At 44.8% G+C, this 24,402-nt stretch overlaps 1 protein-coding gene and 1 long non-coding RNA gene across 4 annotated transcripts in view; one reads left to right on the top strand and one right to left on the bottom strand.

Moving 5' to 3' along the window:
* Positions 1-9,277: 9,277 nt before the first annotated feature.
* LOC309389770 lies at positions 9,278-15,155 on the top strand. 2 transcript variants are annotated; one of them, XR_014175002.1, is made up of 4 exons: positions 9,278-9,865; positions 12,186-12,329; positions 13,057-13,549; positions 14,947-15,155. It is a non-coding gene; the product is annotated as an uncharacterized lncRNA (long non-coding RNA). The 2 variants fall into 2 exon arrangements; XR_014175003.1 differs by lacking the exon at positions 14,947-15,155 and having other exon boundaries at positions 13,057-14,131.
* Positions 10,041-24,402, bottom strand: part of LOC309389768 (armadillo repeat-containing protein 12-like) — a 47,598-nt gene continuing 33,236 nt past the window's right edge. For both annotated transcript variants that reach the window (XM_081948524.1, XM_081948523.1), the window contains 3 exons: positions 18,606-18,779; positions 14,438-14,509; positions 10,041-12,440 (listed from right to left, as the gene is read on the bottom strand). In XM_081948524.1, coding sequence (XP_081804650.1) covers positions 11,517-12,440; positions 14,438-14,509; positions 18,606-18,779 — 1,170 coding nt within the window. In that variant the 3' untranslated portion in view covers positions 10,041-11,516. The remainder of the gene's footprint in view (positions 12,441-14,437; positions 14,510-18,605; positions 18,780-24,402) is intronic.

The following is a 24,402-nucleotide window of genomic DNA, read 5'->3' as shown; positions in this document are numbered from 1 at the left end:
GGCACGCGTGCCATAGGTTCGCCATCACTGATATACATAAATAGTAGGTAGTTGAAATACCATGCTAAATTGTAGTTGTCAAATAAGCTACAATGACTGGGTTAGCACATAAAGCAGAAATCTAAATTTTCCAAACCAGAGCACTGAATTTATACTATACACTGAACAAAAGTCAAGCAAGCAACTTAAGAAACAGAACAGTCGGAGGGAAGAGAAAGAGAGTGTGAAGAGAGTATTGTGTGGCTGTGCAGCAATTGTGGAATTGACTTCCCAAAAATGAATGGAAGCATCCAGTATGATGCATGAATGTATCACCTGCATGTAGCACCTTAAAATAGACACACATTCCCCTAAATCATGTTTGAATAGGAAGTTCTCTACAACCTAAAGGTACAAGGCTCTTCTATTGGCTGACTCATCTGGGGATTTGTGAAACAGAAGCAAGTTATTCAGAAGGACACAAAGATCAGCTCCAAATCAGAAGACAAGCAAGCCTACAAATCCCTTCACTCAGAAACCAAACAGTAGAGAAAGAACAGCTACAAGCCCTACTATACCGTACTCTGTTCTGAAGAATTCTGAGCTGGAGTAGACTAACTACAGGCACTGTTTGCCAGGACAGATCTCTGCGTGTTCCACTAGGACAGGGTGGTGCTAAGGTTGGACCCTTCCTTCATCCCCAAGGTGTGCTCTTGTATCCATCGCTCGCAGAAATTGATATTGCCCAATTTCTGCCCAGACCCTTCTCACCCGTTAGAGAGGAAGTGGCACACCCTAGACGTAAGGAGAGCTCTGAGGATTTACCTTAGAAGAACCTGGCTGAACAGGAGATCTGAGGCCCTGTTTGTCTCCTTCCGGCCAGGGTTCCTGGGGAACAAGGTGACATCTACCACCATAGGCAGGTGGCTACGAACCTGTATTGCTACTGCCTACCAAGCACGGGGTCTGCAAACACCGAGCTCTATTACAGCACATTCCACACGAAGCGTGGCCATCTCAATGGCCTGGGCCACTCAGGCTTCATTGTCTGAGATCTGTAGGGCAGCTACGTGGTCTTCCACCTCACCATTCGTGAGAAACTGGACTCCTTTGCCTCTGCAGAGGCTTCATTTGGGTGTAGGGTGTTGTAGGCTGGGCACGGGGCGGAGGTGACGCCTCACCAGGCATAAGGTTTGTGCGTGCTCCTAACATGCGTAACCCTCCCTAGGGACATGTAGGCTTTTGATACTCCTCCACACACTATGGAGAAAGGGCATTGGTACTTACCTGATACGCCTCTTCTTAAAGTGGGGGAGGAGTATCCAGCGCCTCCCTGATTTGGTTATGTAAGCAAAATGAGATATGCCTGGTTGTCGAACTGTTCTGTTATGTAGCAAGAACAATATATGTTTGTGTTCTGTCCCGTGATCCAATGAATATTCAGACACAGGTTTGGTCTGATAAAACCCCGAGCGAGGCTTTTGTCCAAAAAGTCCCGCAATGCGGTCAACTCCAGGTCTGACATCGAATACAAACGACCCACAGGGAGCGGCGCATCCAGAATCAAATCGATGGGACAATCATATGGCCGGTGCGGTGGCAATTGGTCTGCTTCTTGTTCACTGAACATGTCTGCAAAATCTGCTATGTCGGAAGGCAATGACACCCTGGGTGGACTCAGCAGCTGGCCTGCACAGACATGACAGGTGTGGTCCACACATTGCAAGGCTGGAAAGGTGATAAGGTTCTGGGACCAGTAGATCTGTGGGTCGTGTGCCCGAAGCCAAGCCAAGCCCAAGACCATGGGGAAATGCAGGCCAGAGGTAACGTAGAACTGGATGGCTTCCTCATGACCCCTGATGACCAGGCGCAAGGGTTGTGTAGCGGCCTTGAGAAGACCAGACAGAAGCACCCGGCCATCAATGGTCTCCACAAGCATAGGAGGATCTACTGGACACAGAGGGACTGCATACTTGGTGGCAAATGCCTCATCCATGAAGTTCGTGGTAGCCCCAGAATCAATGAGAGCATGCGCCAGTATTCCCTGCGGCCTACTGGACAGGACTATTCGGGATACCAGGATCAGATGTCAAGGAGGTCCGAAAGTCACTGTCTCTGAACATGGCTCTGAATTGATGCGTGCCCGACCCAACGTCTCCCTTAGATCGGGCTTGGGGGCCTTTCCCGACAAATTGTTCTGGGTCTGGGGTGTAGGTCCCGTAACTGACGCCCATCGTCTCTTTTTGGGGCAAAAAGCTGCCATGGGCTCAGGTTCCCCACAATAAAAACACAACCCCCCTAAACGCCGTCTGCCTTTTTCCGTTATCAACGAGTGGAGTTTGGCTGCACATAATTCCATGGGCTCCTCCCATGGAGTTGGAGTCTCACGCTTGGCCGAAACCAACCTATTCTCCTGGGACGTGCGGCAAATTCTCCACCTTTGCAACCGAGCATCAATCCGGAGACACAGGTGGACCAACGTGTTGAAATTCGGTGGCCTATCCACATGCACCAGCTCATCCTGCAAGTCTTCTGACAACCCATCCTTAAATGTGTCCATGAGGGCTGCCTAATTCCAAGCCGAATCCTGGCTTAGTAGCCTAAATTCACTGATGTAGTCCTGCAAGGAACCCTGGCCCTGCTTCAGAGTCTTCAGACGTCAGGTAGCCGTCTCTGTCTTAATGGAGTCCTCATACATTAACCGGAGGAGGTCACAGAACCCCCTGAAATCATCTAGCAAAGGGCTGGCCTGGACCAGCAGTGGCATCGCCAAATGAGCTGTGGAGCCGGAAAGTAAGCTAATCATAAACCCCACCTTATCTTGGTCAATGGGAAAATCCTCAGCTCTCAAGCTGATAAATAGCTGACATTGTCCCGAGAAAGCTGGAAACATGGCTTGGTTGCCATCAAATTTATCAGGCACTGCAACCGGGCATTTCCTCCGAGGTGGGAGTGGAGCAGGATGAGCTTGGAGCTGTGCCACCTGGGCAACCAACATAGCCACCTGTTGCGAAAGTTGCGTGTTCTCAGCACGTAACTGCTCCATTGTAATGATTGTTACAGCTTTTGTTAAAGGCAGGAAACAAACTGTTCTGTCCCGTGATTCCAATGAATAGGCATAAACAGGCTTGGCATCTGCCACGACTAATTACATAGATAAAGCCACCCCTTGGCTAGGAGCCTAGACAGTTATCTTCAAGAACCCAAGATTAAACTTACAGAATGCTTTCTCAACAGCAGGTATAATGGACTATTGTTTCCTACAAAGATTCCCCTCCCGTGACTCCACCTATAAGCTTTTTGGGAGGAGCCACACCCTTAACCAGCTGTCCTTACTTCCTTCTATGATGTCTTCTCCACGGCTGTTCCTTTCTTCTATCAATTCTACGCATACGCACATCAGGGACAACCTCTCTCTGTTCCTCCTCAATGCTCCCAGACTCAGATGCCACCTGGTGGCCAATAGGCTCTCTAGTTCCTGCTCTGACTCCAAACACCCTCCAGAGTGTTCCTCATCCTCCAGAGCAGTCCCATAATGGTCTGAGCTGTCAGAGTCCACCAACAGCTCAGCCGGCCTCTGCTTGGCCACAACAGTTTAGTTGTTGAACTGTTCTGTTAAAGGAATAAATAAAGAAAGGTTGTAAGACAAATGTCTGGAGTGGATGGCACAACGAGTTGGATAGAGTTCTTCGTCGAAAACTGGGTAGTACCTGGTGACCAGGTTATGGTCCAAAGAGCTTATCTGACTCAGCCCAATCAACAAGGTCAACCCATCCTGGATACTTCTCCCCCACTATGAGAAGAGGCGTATCAGGTAAGTACCAACACCCTTTTCCATTAATTGGGGGCACACATCAAAGGACAGGCACCAATTCTCTTGACTAGGATAGATAGAGATCAATTCAGCATCCACCATTTCAAATTAAGTATTAGCAATTATACCTTTGAAAATCATTTGTTCCTAAACAGGACATATAAATCTTTTCAATATAGAGTTAACATAAAAGCAAGTTGTGCTCATCCTACAAAAGATAGCAAGATGCCAATTTGTACAACATCAAGGGTGAGCTGATTGTTCTAGATATTGGCTTTAAGGCTGGATTCATAAATCTCACTAAGCTATTATGTGATTTATCTAGTTTGGATTATAAACATTTCCAAACAGTACAGTCAGTCCAATAAATTTTATGACTTAGACTATTATGCAACCTTGCAAATAGTGTCTTATTTAACAAACAGTAGGCATGTAAATCATAGTCAGTTCCTTGGCTATCTAATTTGTGCAAATATGATTTTCTAAGATGGTATTTTCTAAGATGGCCTCTTGTTGCTTCAGGGCATCTGGTCATTTCTGAGAATTTCTGAGAAGTCAAGTGTTCCACTCCATCATTGCTAGAAGCCCATTGAAAGGGAATGTACAGAACTTGCTTGGCTGATTTAATATTCACCAAATGTATTGGAACAATTGGCCAAAAAATGGAAAATGCGACGTAACTTGGCTTATATATTCATTATTTCTAATTGATTTCATGAAAAATATTTAAATGAAAATGCAAGAATCATATAAGTATGTCCACATTCTCTCAAATCCTTGCAGAGAAATGTCATGGGCATTGTTAAACTAAAACCAGCATAGACCTTACCAGAGTATTTGGTCTTTCTCTCTAAATACTACTTATTTACTACTACTTATGACATACGTAGCTCCCATAATATTCTGAGATAAAAAGATCACAAAAAGGACTTCCACAATGTATGAACCTCTCAGTGTGATGATTGCTTTGCTGATATTGAGGGTCCTGATCTCTGCAGGTTTTAAAATAAAAAAAAGATCTGTTCCTATCTTTGTATCCCAAGGTTTGTAGACTACAGCTCTTATATTTTGCTAGTTTCTTTACTATTTCAGCTCGTGATTCTTTCCAAATCAAGTTTGCTGCCACTATCACATGTTTCCATGAGATACATTCATTGGAAGGAAAGATTCATGTGACTTTGACAAAGGGTTTTATTAACTGCAACTTCCAGGTAGATCTGGACTCTCTCATCTCAACACCCTTCTATTAACTCATTGGCAGCCCAGAATCAATGGAAAGTCTTTGGATTTTGTCACTGCTGATACTTGTGTTGGTAGAGTCTTATATTCATCCAAAAGAATTGATTATTAACTTAGTAAGTGAATGTGAGAAATCTTTATTTTAATCCTTCCAGAATTTTCTTCTTTTAGATTTGTACAAGTATAAGGCTAGGAATAATTTGCTCTGGTCCTATTCTTTTATTTAAAATCTAGGGTCTATGTAAATCAGAACATAATCACAGATCAATGTCAAATGTGAAATGATTTGGCCAACATAACCTGGTTATTACTCCGTGAGCTAATATATTTTTATGGAGAATGTAGTGATGAATCTAAAGAGACAAAGCCTTTAACAAAAGGGCGAACATAGAAAAATGAAAAAAAAATGGACACATACCTGAATTAGCTATCTTGTTTCACATATTTAACTCCTGGTTTCACATTTCTTTTTCTCTAGGAAAATGGAGAGCTGTGTCTTAATAACCTGCAGTGCAAAAGCCGCTGTTGTCACCGAACCACAGGATTAAGTTTGGCTCGCTGTGCAAACAAGGCAGCTGAAAAACAAGAATGCTCCCTAAACGTGAGTGTCATTTATATAAATGAAAACACACACATGTGTGTGTATCTGTGTCTCTGTGTGTGTGTGTTGTGTGTGTGTATGCCCATGGTGAGCGAATGAGAGAGACATATTCTGTTCAAGATGATGGCAATTAAGTTCAGCTAGTAGCACAGAAGACAAGTTTGAAGTGACCATGCCTTGTGCAAAACAAACACTAAGAAGTAAAATGATATATTAAGCCATTGGCACCATTACTGTAGGAAAATGAATAGTTTAAAAGAGAGGAACATTTATATGGAGAAACATATATCAGGGGAATCATAGCTTAATGTTGGTCTAGATCCCAGGCTAATATCTCTGTTTTCTGCATCTTGGGAAAAGGGTCCAAGACAAGGAAGAGGTTGTTATGAATGATGGAAAAACTTATATTCATTGCCTGAATGCGTCCCATAAGCCTGGGCATAATGATCTGTATCTTTCGGTTTCCTGCAGAATCCACATGGAGTTTACTACAAGTGCCCTTGTGAGGGGGGCTTAATCTGTGAGGCTAATCGGACCATTGTGGGAAGTATTGTCAATTCTGACTTTGGCATTTGCAAGTAAAATCAGCAGTGACAAAAAAGAAAGAAAGAAGTATGTTGGATAGATTTTTACCCCGGATCCTTTAAGTAGCCATATAGCTGTTATTCATTGCAAAACAAATTCCTATGCTTTTATGTACTGCTCCAATAAGCATACCCTTTGTTTATTTAGATTTCAGTTAAGTTCAAACATTTTTCTGATCCACTCTACTCAAAATAAGGCCATGCCATACATTTTTGGTATGATACCAGCAAGCAGTAATATCTGACTCACCTTACTTAGACTTGGAACCAAATCCAGGGTGGAGCAGCCAGTGATTGGAGGACAAATCATTAGGTTAAAATGCCATGGCGGTAGCCTAGACTGGGAAGCTGAAACGATATCCTGACAAAGTATTTATATCAACCGGTGTGAAGATATCACTACATCTTCAAAATGCATGCAGAGACCTGTTACCCCTAGGCATGTTCACTCTCTTTTAATGATTAATATATGCCCCCTTAGTACTACATTTTTAGAATGACTAAGCCTAAAATGGGAATTCATATTTCACAAAACTGGAGTGCGGGAGATAGAGACGGTTTTTCAACTCGCATGAAATCACAGATCAGGAACTGAAAAGAAAATAGACAACAACAGCAACCAATCAGCAGAGAAAGAAAAGTAGGAGAATCAGGAAAGGATTTTTTAAAAAAAATATTATTAAGGCAGTGGATTCCACTCTATTCTGGTGGTCTAGCAATGTAGTGAGTTCTAGTAACTAACCTTCTCTCTAAGGAGCTCCGCAATTTGATTTGTACAACAGCAATGTAAGGTGAGCTAGAATGGTGGATAATAAGTGATTAGGTCAAAAACACACAAGAAACATTGTGACTGTAATGTCAGGTCCAAAGCACAGTTCAAAAGTATCAGTAAAATCTCTTCCAACCAAGATGTCCTCCTGGTCATTTCATTGACAGCACTATGTAGGTTTCTCTGTAGCAACATGAATAAGGTTCCTCTTGCCTTCTTTGGGCTATTTTTTTCAACTGCCCAGCCTAATTGGCAATCTTAATATGATCTACAAGAGTAGCAACCGTGTTTAGTTCCAAGACATTGCCATGTCAGACATGCAGGACCAAATTAAATGATCTTAAATGTAACCCAAACCAGTATTTGCTGTCTGTCCTACTGGTATTTTGATGTTTTTATTGATATTATTATTCTTTTAAAAATACATAATGAAAAAGGAAAATAATAATATGGACCAGTAACTGTTTTCTCTAAATTGCCTCTTTGACTAAGCCTACCGTTTTACTCTTTATAATGTTCCATGCCTTTACATTTCATTGTTTTAGCTCTCTGATCACGCTTCTCTCTGCTTTGCTACTGCAAAGTACTACTACTCTAATTTATCTTCTAGCCAAGTTTATTTTTCAGGGAAAATGTTCCTAGACTTAGGAATATTCAAACGTCGTGCATCAAACAAGTAAGGAAGTCTTTAGAAGAAATTGGCAACCCATTGGATAGTTCATAAAATGTATATACCATAATACATTATTGACGGGGCCTGACCTTTGATAACCCTATGGATCTATCTGCCTGCCTCCCTCCCTGCCTGCCTCTCTTCCGATTACCTATTGCAATATGTCATAGTCTGAATCATGTGAAAGCTGCCATTCTGAGAGGTTCTGTGTTTTCGAAATGACTTCTGGGTGAGAGTTAATAAAAATATACAATCGAGTGCTTTGCCATATTTCATGATTCCTCACACAGGTCTCTAACACATTGTCCTATTTCTGGCAACAATTTCATTTTAAATGAAATGCCGCTCTGGGTAATGTTTTAATTGTGATGATGTAAAAGCCAGAATGAAACACCCGAGGGGTCATTTTGGACTGCTTAATTTTGGCTTTTACGTCATCCCGGTTAATCATTAAAGTGAAGTAAACAATTAAAAAGAGCTATAAGAGTAATATATAGATAAACAGTAGCTAGGTTGAAATACCATGCTAAATCATAGTTGTCAAATAAGCTACAATGACTGGGTTAGCACATAAAGCAGAGATTTAAATTTTCCAAACCAGAGCACTGAATTTATACTATGCACTGAGCAAAAGTCAAGCAAGCAACTTAAGAAACAGAACAGTCGGAGGGAAGAGAAAGAGAGTGTGAAGAGAGTATTGTGTGGCTGTGCAGCAATTGTGGAATTGACTTCCCAAAAATAAATTGAAGCATCCAGTATGATGCATGAATGTATTACCTGCATGTAGCACCTTAAAATAGACACACCTTTCCCTAAATCATGTTTGAATAGGAAGTTCTCTACAACCTAAAGGTACAAGGCTCTTCTATTGGGTGACTCATCTGGGGATTTGTGAAACAGAAGCAAGTTATTCAGAAGGACACAAAGATCAGCTCCAAATCAGAAGACAAGCAAGCCTACAAATCCCTTCATTCAGAAACCAAACAGTAGAGAAAGATCAGCTACAAGACCTACTATACCAGCAATGGCGAACCTTTTTTGGCTCGCGTGCCACAAGTGGGGGGAGCGGAGGGGGGGCGTGTGCGGGCGTGCCGCACCCATAATGCAACATGCGACCCCCCCTGCGCGACCCCCCATTTTTACATGCTTTTTTCGCCCTCCCCAGGCTCCAGAAGCTTTATAGGAGCCTGGGGAGGGCGAAAAGAACCCCCCCGCCCTCCCGGAGGCCCTCCGGAGGCTTCAGGGACCATCCAGAGGCTTCCCTGACGCCTTAAAACCGGAAGTGACTTCCTGGTTGCTCGGAGGGTCATTTTAAGCACTCTGAAGGCATCAGGGAAGCCTCTGGATGGTCCCTGAAGCCTTCGGAACGCTTAAAACCACCCTCCGAGCAACCCGGAAGTCACTTCCGGTTTGCTCGGAGGGTGGTTTTAAGCGCTCCGAAGGCGTCAGGGAAGCCTCCGGATGGTTCCTGAAGCCTCCGGGGGGGCGGGGAGGCTCTTTTCGCCCTCCCCAGGCTCCTATAAAGCCTCTGGAGCCTGGGGAAGGAGAAAATTAGCTTTTAAAAAGATGAACTCAGCTGGCCAGCGCGTGCCATAGGTTCGCCATCACTGTACTATACCGTACTCTGTTCTGAAGAATTCTGAGCTGGAGTAGACACAAGGCCTTCTAATTTTAGGAATGTTCGTAGCAGCTGATGACATCCACAATGAATGAAAATAATCCCAAATGATGACATGGGCAGACTGGCATGATCATACTGTACATATAATATCATTACATGATACAAATATGTAAGTCACAGCATGTGCATGATTATATCATATGCCAGCTTCATCATATCTTCACACGATCTCTCCTCTAGGCATCCATCGGAATAGGTGCGGGGTGGGGGGAGGCGAAGGAATGGCTGCTTTTAGGGAAGGACATCCAAGGAAGGCCGAAGCTTTGGAAGTCTGAAAGCATACATCAGGGAAAATCAGCTTCAACTGCCTCTGTCTAGAGAATAAAGGAAGCCTGGTTGTCACAGTCCACTCAGACAGAAGGTCATCCACTGAAGCAATGGGTTGTTTGTTTTGTCTGAATTCCTGAGAACATTTACAGCTGGAACATGGAATGGAATGTGACTTGTGGAGCTTTATCTCTTGGACTGACTGGGACACAAGTACCGCCTTGCATCCCTGCTGAAAACATATGGCTTCGTAAACAGGTCCGGCAGCAACTGAATTTCTAGATTAGGCTGTGAAAATACATATGAGAGAAGACCTGAGAAATGTAGTCAGATTTTATTTGAAAGAGAGAGTTGTGTGAGCTGGATAACATTGTGTGTGTGTGTGTTCCAAAAGGATGCCAATAGTTTAACTTCTAAGCACTTTTAAACAGTTTGAAAGGGGAGGGCATTTGCCCAATTAACTTTGCTATGATATGCTCATGATAGCATGTAGGGGGCAGGGGGCGCAGGGGGTGCCACATGAACAGGCATGTGGGGTAGGGCAGATGCGAGGGATTCACACGCACATGCGCAGGGTTGCATGTGTATGCGTTGGGGTGGGGCATGTGCAGGGGTGTGCATATTGCGCATGGGGGGTTCAGCCATGCACATGCACATTCACACATCCACGTACACCCACACGCGCGTTCATACTTTTGGCACTTGGCCCGGAGAAGGTTAGCCATCACTGTGCTAAGCCAAACCAATGTTAGCAAGTTGTAATATATGAATGTAGCTTTGGAGTGAAATCGCTGAAAGGCTGTTTACAATGCTCCAATCCATGATAGGCAGGATATGGTTATTACTCATGGTGGAATCTCCAGCTAGACTGGAGGGAAGTGTTAAGAAGGGTGCAAATTCAGAGCTTTTGCATGGCAGAAAGCAGCACAGGCCTGACCTGCCCCAGAATCCCTAAGGCCTCATTTGCCCATTCTCAAGGAAATGCAATCAGTCTGGTGAGTTTCTTGTAACACAGGTGACTAAAAATAAAGTTTCTGTTTGAAACTGTAGGAAGTTATCACCCAGCCCTCTCCCAGAAAAATGAAATATCCTAGGAAATATTGAAAAGGCAGAATATTTCTCTGGATGTGAAAAGAAACATGTTTCAAAAAGACAAGGTAACTCTCCCTGCAGCTTCTTGCCCCCACCTTTTGTCCATGAGCCATTAAGGCCTGACCCAGTCCCTTTACATAATAAAAGAGTTCCCCCCTTCAGCTCCAGGGGGATGGGAATGAAGGCATGATAATATAAGCCTTTACTCAACTGACCACATGGCATCTGAACTCAACCAAACCTGGATTCAAAACTAAGCCTAGAGGGTTGCCCTTGCATGGGCCCATGTGAGTCTGACAACCAATCAGAATACATTTCTTACACAGGAACAGGAAACAGATAGGTGGGGCCGAACAGATTATAAAAAGCCCTGCAAGCCCTTCTTCGACCCTTTTTTTTCCTCTTCCCTTTTCCTCTTCTTCGCCCAACACCTGAAAGCATGTGATCACCTTTTTCCCCAGGACCTCCAGCCATGCGATCCTGTCCACCATTAAAACATTAAACCACCTTTCTAAGCAGCCTCCATGCCTCCAGTGTCTTTTTCCCCACTTGGGGGCGAACCCAGAAGGACATTTCTTCCAACATGACTATTTATGAATGGTTTAGGTTGCTTGCACCTGTCAGTATTCACCATCTCAGTGACAGGAAAAGGATTTATTTGTTTTAAACTCTTCAGACAAGGGCTGATTTGGGAGAGGCAGGAATATCAGTCTCTTTTGTCATTTTTTTTTCTTTTAGTAGAGAGACAGAAAGGCATTTTGCTCTGTTTGCCAACCCATTTTATTAGTCTCTTTTTTCCTCTGTACAACTTCCCCCTTCAAATGCTGTTGTCACTTTCAATTGGGGGAGTGTGAAAACTATCCATGGGTTCCTCCAGGACACGCTCACTGCCCTCCACAGAGATATTCGGAAGGGGCTGAAAGCTATGATCGGCTCTCTCAAGGGGATAAAAGCTATGGCCAGTCTCATTGGTGCCCGAGAGAGGGTGAAAGCTGCCACTAGTCTCATTAGTGCCTGAGAGAGGGTGAAAGCTGCCACTAGTCTCATTAGTGCCCGACAGAGGGTGAAAGCTGCCACTAGTCTCATTAGTGCCCGACAGAGGGTGAAAGCTGCCACTAGTCTCATTGGTGTCCTGGGGAGGGTGAAAGCTGCCACTAGTCCCATTGGTGACCAAGAGAGGGTAAATGCTGCCACTAGTCCCATTGGTGCCTGAGGGAGGGTGAAAGCTGCCACTAGTCCCATTGGTGCCTGAGAGAGGGTAAATGCTGCCACTAGTCCCATTGGTGTCTGAGAGAGGGTAAAAGATGCCACCTCTTTCACCCTGAGGAGTATCAAAGGAAGACATAGTGGTTGGGATTGAAGACTGATTAAGAAGGGAGCCATTGGCAATCTGGCTTTTTCTGGTGGATTCAAGAGGGTAAGCACTAATCTCGGACCCCAGACTATGCCCATTACTGATCCTGCTTTCTTCCTTGTTAATCTTCAGGCTGAGGATCACTTTGCAAGCCTGAGTCTGCACATCTTCTTCAAGATGGACAATGAGAGCCAGCAAGCGCTCAGAAAGACGGGAATTGTCACCAAAGATGATTTCATGGAGGGAGTTTTTGTTATAGTCCCACTGCATTGACTGGTACTGTGGAGACTGGCGCCCTTCACTAAGTCGTTCCAAAAATACTAACATCTCGTAAAGCAGATTCCCAGGTTGAGATGACTGGAAGAGGTTCAGGAAGTCAGCGGGTGCCTTGGAGGAAGAGATGAAAAACACTTCATTCATAATACTTCAGTTCAGAGCCTTCTTCCTCATTTTTTCCTCTCTCCTCATCAGCTCAAGGAATAAAAAAATAACACTAGCCCACTAACACTAACTCCCCCATTCTCAAGCTAGACACAGCATGTTATTACGAAAAAGGGAGGGAAAATAAGATATCAACTTGTATAAATCGGGGCTGTATATAATTTTAACTTGATAATTTAATTAAAAGTGCCCTGAATGTCATTAGATGAAATAAGACTGTGACCAGGTTCTCTGCATACTAGTTCAGCCTGTTATCCAAGAGAAGTGGACGGGCAGCTTCTCCACTGTTAAGTGTCATCATGCATAACCTCTCCATCCTTTAATGTAGGCCAGATCTGGGTACTACATGACAAGGATTTCAAGAATACAACTGTACTGTTGTACGGTATAATAACATTAACTCGAAAGCCTGCCAGAGCTTTCCACTGCTCATCATTAAACCAAACATAATCAACATAGCATTGTTTTGAATTCCCCCCTCCTGCTTTTTCCTTTCCCAGGCTGCGTTGTCAGTTGCTTTCTCTTAATGGCTCTCCTAACAACTCTTTGTTGCTTTGTCAAGGTTATCTCTGTATTCCTCTACTCTACATTATCTCAGAGAAAGTTGAGGAAAAAGAGCTATTTCTGGATCGGGGCTAGAAGGCGCTTGCATATTCATGATGAGTAACAGGGACAAGGCTGGATCAAGCCCGGTGCAAGAATATGACAGCTAAGTGCTCAACTGTGCCTATCTTCCTGCATTAGAACCCAGAGAATGTCAACAGTCAGATTCAGATTTGAAGAACAGCTGAGACAGATTCTGCAGGATCTGGATGTTCTCCATAAGCAATATCTAGGTCTCTAAAAACATAGCTTTTTTGAATCTGCTCACTAAAATCTCAGTCTTATTAACTGCAGTGTCTGGATCAGTTGCCTGTGATTTTAACCAATGCTGTTTGTGACTGACCAAATGCAATAAAACTGGGCTAAAGCAACTGATACAAGTCTTGAACCTGATGCCTGATCCATCACACACCCCAAATATATGGAAAGGTTGAAACTATGAGTTATGCAAGGTTGGTTCTAGAAGTATTCCTAGGAATTATCACACCCCAAGGACAACATTGACCAGGCTCAAGAGACTAGGAAAACAGATTAGCAGTGCTTAACTATGTGGTGTGACAAATGGACATTCTTATTTCTTCTGCTTTTGATCTGACTTTTATTTGGCAATTATTTTGATTTGCCACCGATCAGAAGGCTTTCTGGCTAATTTCAGTGATGAAACAAGGCTTTAAACTATATTTCATAGATTTCTAGAATTTAGGAAATCAAGCTTTCATAAGTTGCTGCTATGTACTCAGATCCTAAGAAGAAGCAAGAGATGCTGTGGCTCAATGACACTGGGGATGGTCTCTGCTCCAGCGGTTCAAGTCCTAGCACTGCATGGCAGGGTAAACTCCCATTCCTTGCCTCAACTTCTGCCCACCTTGCAGTTTGAAAGCATGTTCTATGTGGGTACATAAATAGGTGCCACTTCAGTGGGAGATAAGCTGATGCTTCATGCAGGCAGTCAGATTCCTGCTGGCTCTGGACCTTCCCAGTTGCAATGCCTATTTACGAGGTGTCTCCAGTGGAGGAAGGGGGTCTTAGGTGGAGGAAGGGGGTCTTAGGTGGAGGGAGGGGGTCTTAGGTGAAGGAATGGAGTCTTAGGTGAAGGAAGGGAGTCTTAGGTGGAGGAAGGGGGTCTTAGGTGGAGGAAGGGGGTCTTAGGTGAAGGAAGGGGGTCTTAGGTGGAGGAAGGGGGTTATATACTGTAGTCTCCTGGCTAATGTAACAAAGCCATATGCTAAATAAATAAAAGATTATGAAGAAGTGAAACCCAAACCAGATCATCTCTTTGTGATCCCGGCAATTCCTGCTATGTCCTACTGCTTCCTCCCACCCCAACACAGACTTCTTACCTGACAATTCATGATGTCATATAGCAAGTCTTCCTTCTCCATGAGTGCACCAAGAAATTTGAGAACTTGTATCTGATCAAACAGGCGATAAGAGCCATTTTAGAAACTGCCGTGTAGAAACAAAACCAGTCTAGCTTCCTTTACAACTAAAGCTCTATAGCAAATAAAGAAGCACTGCTGCAATTTGTGTTGCTGTTCCTGGTCATTTCCCCATAAGGGCTTTATTGCATCAATCTAGAGCAGGGTTGTCAAACTCAAGGCTCGGGGGCTGGATCCGGCCTGCAGGTGCTGCCCTGGAAACAGCGAAGGACCGGCCTGTAGTGCCACTGCCAGCAAAATCAAAACTTGGGAGCAGTGGCAGATTAAGTGTCAGGCCTGTAGTTATGTTCCTTTTAGGATCTTTGGCCTGCCACAATTTCTATTATTTTGCTGTGCATTAGTGTAGTATTTGGGAGGGGGGAATAGAAAGGAGTAGAATTGTGGAATGTGTTGCTGTCATTCTTTTCTAGAAGCCCAAGATCATCTTTTGTCTCCGCACCTCTGCACCGGACCGGAACCAGCTGGGTGGAGATGCCATTGTGGCCGAAGAAGATTGGACCATGTGATGGATTTATGGGTGTGGGGATAAGATCATGAATATTCAACTGGGTGGAATCCCAGGAAGTTTTTCAGATTTGGGATTCCACAGTACGATGCCAACATGTCTGTCTTATTAAATTGGAACTTTAAGGATAGCTCTGCCTTGGACTCTGATTTAATTCTGCATTTATTTATTTATTATTTATTTTATTCGACTTATCAGTCGCCCCTCTCCGCAAGGGGACTCGGGGCGACGTACAATCAAATCAAATATACAAGTGTGGCATGGAGGAGGTAACATCAATGTTTAACAATACAGATGCAAGTGCAAGCCACTAAGTTAAAATAAATAGTCATAAGTTAAGACAGTTAAAACAATTTAAAAACCCAAAATTTACATTTACAGTATTAAAATTGCCAGGGAGGCTAGAGGTTCTAGTTAAGCCAGGCCGGCTAGTTGGAACAGGTGGGTCTTGAGTTTTGTGCGGAAGGTGTGGAGATCAGTCGTTATCCTGATATTTGGAACGCTGACATTAAGGCTCACTGGTGCCCTAAGCACTGACAAATCTTGGTGCCCCTCTCCTTTGTACATACTGTACAAATCTTCATTGTTTTTTTTCTTTCTCAACTTTGTGGTGCCCCCTTTGGGCCTGGTGCCTTAAGCACGGGCTTAGTCTGCTTAATGGTTAATACACCACTGCTTGGAAGGGTCACATACAGCTTCTGAGCTCTGTTTTCACTGCAGAGATTGCAGGATGCTGTTACAGCCAAAAATGGAGTTTGGGAGCCCATTTTCACTGGCAGGGCACTTGGGCTACCACAGGCTCCCCCACACAAGTGACGTCAAGCTGGCCATCCCCACCCCAGCCACTCAACCCCACCCCAGCCCCACCCCACCTCACCCCAGCCACACATCCCCAAGATGATCCCACAACCTGATGCGGCCTTCAATGAAATCGAGTTTGACACCCCTGATCTAGAGTCATCGAAGTATATTATAAGTCAAAATAACAATAAAGAGTACAGACTTCATATCCTTACAGTGATGGCTTGAGGGAAAATAGTCCGGCATCCAGAGGCACTGAGTTCCTGAAAAGTCACTTTGCAATGCTCAGTGCATCAACTCTTCCCTATGTCAGCAAATGGATTGATATTCTCTATTCATTTGCATGTGGGGGAAGGGGAAATTAAAGATGGAAGTTTATTTTTAGTCCAGGACCACTCAGGTAAAAATATATCAAACACAGCAGAAGGAGAAATCTATTCTGCTGAAAAACAGCTTTTCCTCCTTCCGGTTTTTAACTCTTCCTCTCCTGCCTGTCTATATTACAGAGAAAAAGCAGGAGGAGGAGAGCACTTCTATCAATCAATGCTGATTGGGCAGGCCTCCAGAGCATCTATGACAGATTGCCAGTTGCAAACCGTAGTCAGGAATCAGACTGGTTAAGGATTCCATGTAAAGCTTTCCAGTCTTGGCAGCACTTACGCAAAGCTGGTTTGATAAGTGAAGTGACAGGTAGTACGAGTTCCAATAATTATTCTCTGCATGTCTGATGTTGAAGTTGTCGATGTAACCAAGCTGACACCACTTACCCAACACAGAGAGAGCTTAGCAGGCTTCAGGATTCTTATTTTGGCAGACGTTAAAACACACATACATATACACCTACAGCAGTACACTCCAATGGTGGCTGAATGTTAGTGCTCATGAACAGCTGTTGGGGCACAGAATAGTGTGCTCTGGAAAAACCTGAATAAAGGCTGATCAACATTTTACTCTGGGTCCAGCTTTTTTGTTCCATTTCTAATATTCAGGACATGATCATTTTCATTCAGTCAAAAGGGCAACATCAATGAATAGGAGCAAGCCAACAGCAAAGGATAGGATATCCCCGTGATGGGTAACTTATGGCATGTGTGCCACACGTGGCACACAGGGCCCTCTCTATGGGCATGCATGCCATCGCCCCAGTTCAGCTCTCCTATGCTTGCGCATGCACTTCCCTCTGGCCAGCTGGTCTTCAGGTCTCTGCCATGCAGGGGCAGGGGCAGGGCACATGCAGGGGCCATGTGCACATGCATGGGGAGTGGAGCAGATTTGGGGGGCTATGTGCATGTGCACAGGGGGCAGGGCAAATGGAGGAGGGACATATGTGCATGCACAGGAGTGGAATACATGCAGGGGCCACATGCACAGGGCAGGGCCCATGCTTGGAGAGCATGCATGCGCGGAGCAGGGCATATGCAGAGGGGCCACACATGCATGCGCATGGGGTGGGGTGCATGTGCAGGGCCCTCACGCACATTGCATTTGGGGGGTTTGGGCATGCACGTATGCATTCGCATGCATGCATGTGCTTTGGGCACTCTGTCTGTAAAAGGTTAACCATCACTGGGATATCCCAAGGTATACAAAGAATACTAATGATTTTTAAAAGATGAGGGGAAAATGTTATTTAGTGTGGACCGAATATGCTTAATGACCCACATAAGGTGGCTTATAGGGCAGGAAGGTGGTTCAGAAATTAGATTCAGAACTGAGTCAGGGAATTAGAATAAATCAGAAACTGAATGACTGCAATTAATGATGCATTTAGAGCAGTGGTGCGTTTCAAAACTTTTTAGAACCTCTTCTGTAGGTGTGGCCTGCTTTGTGGGAGTATCGTGCTGGCCATGTGACCGGGTGGGAGTGGCTTGCCAGCCATGTGACTGAGTGGGAGTGGCTTGGTATCCATGTGACTGGGTGGACATGGCCAACTTGTAAAATGTGGTGAAACTCACTTAACAACACTTGCTTAGCAACCAAAATGTTGGCTCAGAAACTCTGGCATTTGAAGCATGCTTGTCTTAAAGCTGTCAAGTTACAAGACCCTTGTAACTTGCACCCCTAACCTTTTAGAAAGAAACCCCCAGGGGTGTTCAAACTTGACAGCTTTAAGACTTGTGGACTTCAACTCCCAGAATTCCTCCTCCAGTCATGTTGACTCAGGAACTCTGGCATTGAAGTGTGCAAGTCTTAAAGCTGTCAGGTTACAAGACCCTTGCACCCCTAACCCTTTAGGGAAAAAACCCACGGATGTTCAAACTTGGCAGTTTTAAGACTTGTGGACTTCAACTCCCAGAATTCCTCCTCCAGGCATGTTGGCTCAGAAACTCTGGCATTTGAAGCCGGCAAGTCTTAAAGCTGTCAAGTTACAAGACCCTTGCACCCCTAACCCTTTAGTGAAAAACCCAGGGGTGTTCAAACTTGACAGCTTTAAGACTTTAGGGTTTAGATAGGACTCTTAGAAGCGGGCGGGGCGATTGGTGAACCAACCAATCAATGAGCGGCAGGCGGGGCAAGCGTGGTGCGGACAGGCGGGGGGGGAGGGAGCTGGAACCAGTTCTAAATGGCACGGTAGATTTGTGGAACCTCTTCTATAGAAGAGGTTAGAACTGGCAGGAACCCACCCCTGATTTAGAGGAAAGATGCTGAATATTATTACATCTCTTTATAGACATTAAGCTCTATTTTCGCTCTGCTCCGAGCTTAGCCAATCTAAAACTCCTGAGCTTATTGCAAGAGAAGAAATTCCTGTGTGTTGTGTACCTTGGTCGAAGTGTTTGCTGTGAGCAGAATGTCCATAAAGTTTGCAAGCTGCGTTCTCAGTAACGTGTGTGTGTGATCTGGTATGTGCAACGCATTCAGCAGCTTCAAACCGGCAATTTGCAGATTGTTGTCCCAATTGCTCGTCACAATCTCAATGATTTTGGGGACATATTCCTGTGAAGAAAGATACATAAGAAGAATTGACAACCTGCATATCTTTGAGATGCAATGTCAGTAGTTGACTTTTGACTTTTTAAAGATACATCTTTAGATACTTTTTCAAATTTAGCAACTTTAGAATGTGTGGACTTCCACTTCCAAAATTTCCTAGCCAGCACACACTGGCTTTAATTTAAAATTTGTGAATTATAAAAAAAGAATCAATACCCCTTGATCATAGTGCCTTCTACTGGCAGCTGAAAGAATGTCTTTTCATTGACAATTTAAATGTAATTTCAATGGAACGAAATTTTTGTTTTAGCTTTTAAAAATGGGGTCAGCCGCCCCAAAACAATTTGTTCCACCTTTATTTTGATTTTTGGAAATATTAGTGAAGGTGTGGGTTGGATACCAGAAACATTGATAATGGTTTACACCAAGGTCCTCTGTTCCGGCGGGAACAGAGATTCAATCTGATTGGTTGAAGGATCTGACTACTCCCTATAAAAGGACTGCTGTCAGACTGAACCTGGATTCTACATAGTTGACTTATGCTAATAAAGAGCTGTTTGTTACTCTGAAGCCTGAGTGTGCCTTCATTCACCTGATCTAACACTGACAACAACAATACAGCAAGTCAATCCAGCCCGGAGCACAGCACGGCATCGAGCAGCCATCTTTGAGCGGCAAATTCAAACGCGCTCAGGAACACAAGTTGACAACGCACAGCTCACTGACTCTGTACAACCCAGCCACCAAACACTGGGGATCCTACATGACGAGGTTCGATTGCTTTCTCGAAGCCAATGACCTCATGGGCCTTTCTGAAGGCCAGAAAAAGAATATGTTCCTGAGCTACTGCGGACCAGAGGTGTCGAGACAGTGAAGGATTTGCCCGAGCCAACGCCATTCCAATCGGTCGCTTGGTCAGTTCTACAACAGACACTGAGAACACACTACATTCCCAGACTGTCTAAATACATCCAGAGGCACGAATTCAACATCCATAACCAAAAAGAAGGGGAATCCATCAACGAATATGTTGCGGCATTCAGAAAGGCCGCAGCGTATTGTGAGTTTAGAGATCTTGATGAATTACTTCTTGACTGCATCATATGCGGTGTTAGGGACATTGGCCTACAGAGGAGGTTATTAGCAAAAACTAATCTTACTCTCCAAATTTCCCTAGATGAAGCCAGGGCTACTGAGTCTTCAATTAAATCAATGGAAACCTTGCAGCGCCAAAATAGTCCAAAGAGCGCGTGGAAGAGTGCAGGCGTGCATTGCGAGGCTACAGAGCCTGAACGCTCAGAGAGCGAAGATGACAGCTACCACATGAGCAGTGATCGCACCAAGCCGGCGTGAAAATTTGAACCGTGTTTCCCATCTTGCGCCAGCTGCGGAGGAAACCACCTCAGAACACATTGCCATTTCCGCAATGCCATTTGTCAAGCGATCGCCCCGCTACAACCTGGAAGCCCAGAAGCATACCTAACCGCCAGCAGAGGCCCAACCAAGGGGCACGGCAGCCACCACCATGGCAAACAGAAGGCGACACCAGAGTCACCTACCACACCTCCATAGGCCAAGTCTGCACAAAGTGGCCAAAAAAGCTGAAAGTCACAGTCCTCATTGAGGACTCTCCATGCAATATGGATATTGAAACGGGGTCATCCTTGAGCATAATGTCTTGGGCAGCGCTCAAACAGGCTATCCCTAGCCTTAAAAAGCATCAGCTATGGGTTCCAGACATCCACCTTTGTGACTACCAAGGGAACCGAGTCCCCATTGTGGGCCAGGGGACCTTCGGGGTGAGGTTCAAGACCTTCTGTGGCCAGCTACCAGTGACGGTAGTCAACGGAAACCTACAGAGCCTCCTGGGGCTTGACTAGTTCGAAGCCTGGGCCTAGAAGTGACCGGAATCAATGCCATACGAGATGAAATTCCTTAAGGAGTTTGAAGAAATCTTCGGCACTGGTGTAGGTAAGTATGAGGGGATTCCAATATCTTTTAACTTGGACCCCAATGTAGCCTCCATCAGGCTAAAACCCAGGAGAGTACCTTTCGCTCTCCGTCCTAAAATTGATTTGAAACTAGACAAATTAATTGGCCAGGGAATCCTAGAGCTGGTAGATCACGCACGCTGGAAGACCCCTATAGTGACACCTGTCTAGCTTGATGGGTCTGTCCACATCTGCGCGGATTACAAGTGCACGATAAACAAAGTTTTGCAGCAAAGCGCTTATCCTGTACCCATTGTACAGCATTTACTACACTCATTAGGCCCCAGAAAAGTTTTTGCAAAATTAGATATGGCACAGGCATAACAGCAGTTGCCTGTAGATGGCACCATGGTGGAGGCCCACACCATCATGATGCACAGGAGTGCATTCAAATGCACCCACCTTCAATTCGGAGTTAGTATCGCCCTTGGACTGTTCCAAAGCATCATAGAATGGTTTTTGCAGGGGATTCCAGGAGTCGTCCCCTATTTTGAGGACATTTTGGTATCGGCTGCAAATAAGGTGCAATTATTTAAAAGATTGGGAACTGTTCTGGCCAGAATCAGAGACAAAGGCCTCTGCCTCAAAAAAGAAAAATGCCAAATTAATGTGCCAAGGGTTGAATTCCCAGGGTACCTCATCAATGGCTCTGGAATTCAGCCGACCAACAAAAAAAATTAAGGCAATCCAGGATGCCCCTACACCTCGCAATCAGACCGAACTGCAGGCGTTCCTCGGGCTCCTTAACTTCTACAGTGTTTTTCTCAAGCAAAAAGCCATGGTTCCTGAGCCTTTGCATTGGCTTCTCAGAAAACACGCCAAGTGGTCCTGGGGCAGAGCTGAAGCAGCCGCATTTGCCACGGTGAAGAAACTGCTGTCAGTGGACACGTTTTTGGTCCAATATAGCCAGACCCTGCCACTTGTCCTAATGTGCGATGCTTCCCCATTTGACGTAGGAGCCATCCTCAGCCACTGCATGCCCAATGGAACCATGGCGCCCATCGCCTACTACTCACGAACATTGTCTGCTGCCAAGCGGAACTACAGCCAACTGGACCGTGAGGCTCTGGCTGCAGTCGCTGCCGTGCAACAGTTCCACGAGTACATCTACGGCCATGACTTTGAACTTATCACGGACCACAACCATTGCTGGGATTGCTGGCTGGGGACCGGCTGACCCCTGATTCTTTGTAGCCGCGAATGACCAGATGGACAATCTTCCTTGCGGCCTACAGTTATTGCCTCCTCCATCGACCTGGCTCTACCTTGGAGCATGCCGACACCTTGAGTCGATGCCCACTGCCTGAACTGCTTGCAGACCCTACCCCTGAGATGCCAGTCCTCCTCATTGACTGTCTTGAGGCTGGTCCTATCTCATCTTGTGACGTCACCCGCCACTCAGCAAAAGACTCTACATTCCGACAGGTTTTGAACTGGGTGTGGAGGGGGTGGCCCAAGGGGCCTGTGGAGTCTGAATTTAAAATGTTTTACTGCAAACGTGATGAACTGTCAGTAATAAATGGTTGTTTACTGTGCGGGGACCGGGTCATTGTTCCACCCAAACTGCGCATTGCAGTATTAGAGACCTTGCACGTAGGGCATCCTGGAATTGTCAAGATGAAATCTTTGGCCAGGAGTTATGTGTGGTGGCCTAACATGGAGAGGGACATAGAAGAATGGGTGGCTACCTGCACATCATGCCAGGAGTCCAGACCAGCTCCCCCAGAGGCACCCGCTAAGGCATGGGAGCTGTAATGATGTGTATGTTATATGTTATATTTTAGGTGCAATTGGTGTGCCTAGCTCTTTAAGAAGGTTAGGAGACAGTTAACCCTTTTAATGATGTCATCTAGGGCAGAAGTCAGTTTTAAGATGGCTGCTGCTGAATAAAGACAAGCCTCTAGTTCAAACTCCTTGCTGTCTGCCTTTATTTTATGCCAAAAGACATTACATGGTACCAGGAGTGGGGTGAGAAGAGTTATGGCAGCAAACAGCAACACAAAGAACACTCCTTCCCTGGATTTGGAATCAGGGAACATATCTGAAAACTGGTTAAAGTGGAGGGAAGGATAGAGCTCGTGTTTGCAGGACCTGATGCAGACAAATGGACAGCAGAAAGCAGCACACTTTCTAATATGTGTGGGACAGAAAGGACGTGATGTGTGCAGAGCCTGGCAAGCAAGTGGAGAGATCACTGCAGAGGACAAAAAGAAAACAGAGGTACTGTCTGCAAAGTTTGAAGCATACTGTAACCCGAGAAAAAACTCCACAGTGCAGAGAAAACTGTTTTATGAGAGAAACCAGTGTGGAGGTGAATCTGTGGATGATTGGGTGACCCAGCTGCGCTTGCTTGCCAAAGACTGTGTTTTTTACGATGCTGGAGATATGATTAAAGACCGTATTTTGATGGGCAGTAAGTCTAAGGAAGTTCAGAAAAAATTGCTGCAGGAAGATTTAAATCTTGAGAAAGCCATAAGGATTGCCAGAGCACATGAAATATCAAACAAGACATGCAGATACTGGAAGGAACACAGCACCAGATCAATGCTATAAAAACTCAAAGCAGTAGATATGGTCAAGAAAGGGCATACAAAGGAACAAAAGGCACCTATGGCACTGGAACAAGCAACAGAGAAGCAGCTTGGGGATATTGTGGAAATATGCACCATAAAAACAGTGTTTGTTCTGCAAGGGGCAAACATGCAACAAATGCAGGAAAAGAGGACACTTTGCCAGAGTGTGTAAACTGTCTTTGCAAACCGGAAGGCCACAAACACGGGCTGTATATGCCATAGAGGACAATGATGACGATGCAGGGTCAAACTCGGACTGCTCCCTGATATATCTTGCAGCGATACAGAAAGCACATCAGTCTGCAGTTGAAGCCAATGTAACATTACAGATAGGGGCCAACAAAACTCCAGTCACATTCAAAATAGATACTGGAGCACAAGTAAATTGTGTGCCAAGCCACATATATCTGGAACACCTCAGGAATGAATCCCCTTTAGAGACTCTGAATTTACCAAATTTAATGGGATATGGTGGTGAAAAGCTGAAAGTAATGGGTCGCTGTCAGGTACAATGTACCTACAAGGGATCGGAAAGGGCTTTTCAATTGTTTGTGATAGAAACGCAAGCTCCAGCTGTGCTAGGTCTCAAAACAAGTAAAGAGATTGGACTTGTGAAGATCATAATGACTGTGGATGGTGGGCATAGAGGTCTGACGGAAGTTGACATTAAACATGAGTACTGTGATCTATTCAAGGGCCTGGGGTGTCTCTCAGGCATAAGCCACATATGTATAAAGGAGTGTGCACAGCATGTCATCCATGCGCCAAGGAAAATACCTCTAACTCTTGTGGATACGTTAGACAGGAACTCACTAGGATGGAGAAGTTGGGAGTAGTAAAGAAGGTCACTGAACCATCGGAATGGGTCAGTTCTATGGTTGTGGTGGAGAAGAAGAACACAGGTGCAATTCACATATGCATTGACCCACGTGACTTGAACAAAGTAATAATGAGAGAATACTACAAACTCCCCACCATAGAGGACATAGCACACAAGCTAGTAGGAGCAACAGTGTTCAGTGTATTAGATGCCCAGTCTGGTTACCGGCAATTGCGTCTTGA

Source organism: Natrix helvetica (assembly GCF_964273705.1).
Source record: "Natrix helvetica genome assembly, chromosome: 3".
Taxonomy (NCBI): Eukaryota; Metazoa; Chordata; class Lepidosauria; order Squamata; family Natricidae; genus Natrix; species Natrix helvetica.
Note: the sequence above shows the minus strand (reverse complement) of the source record. Positions and strands in the feature narration are given on the sequence as shown.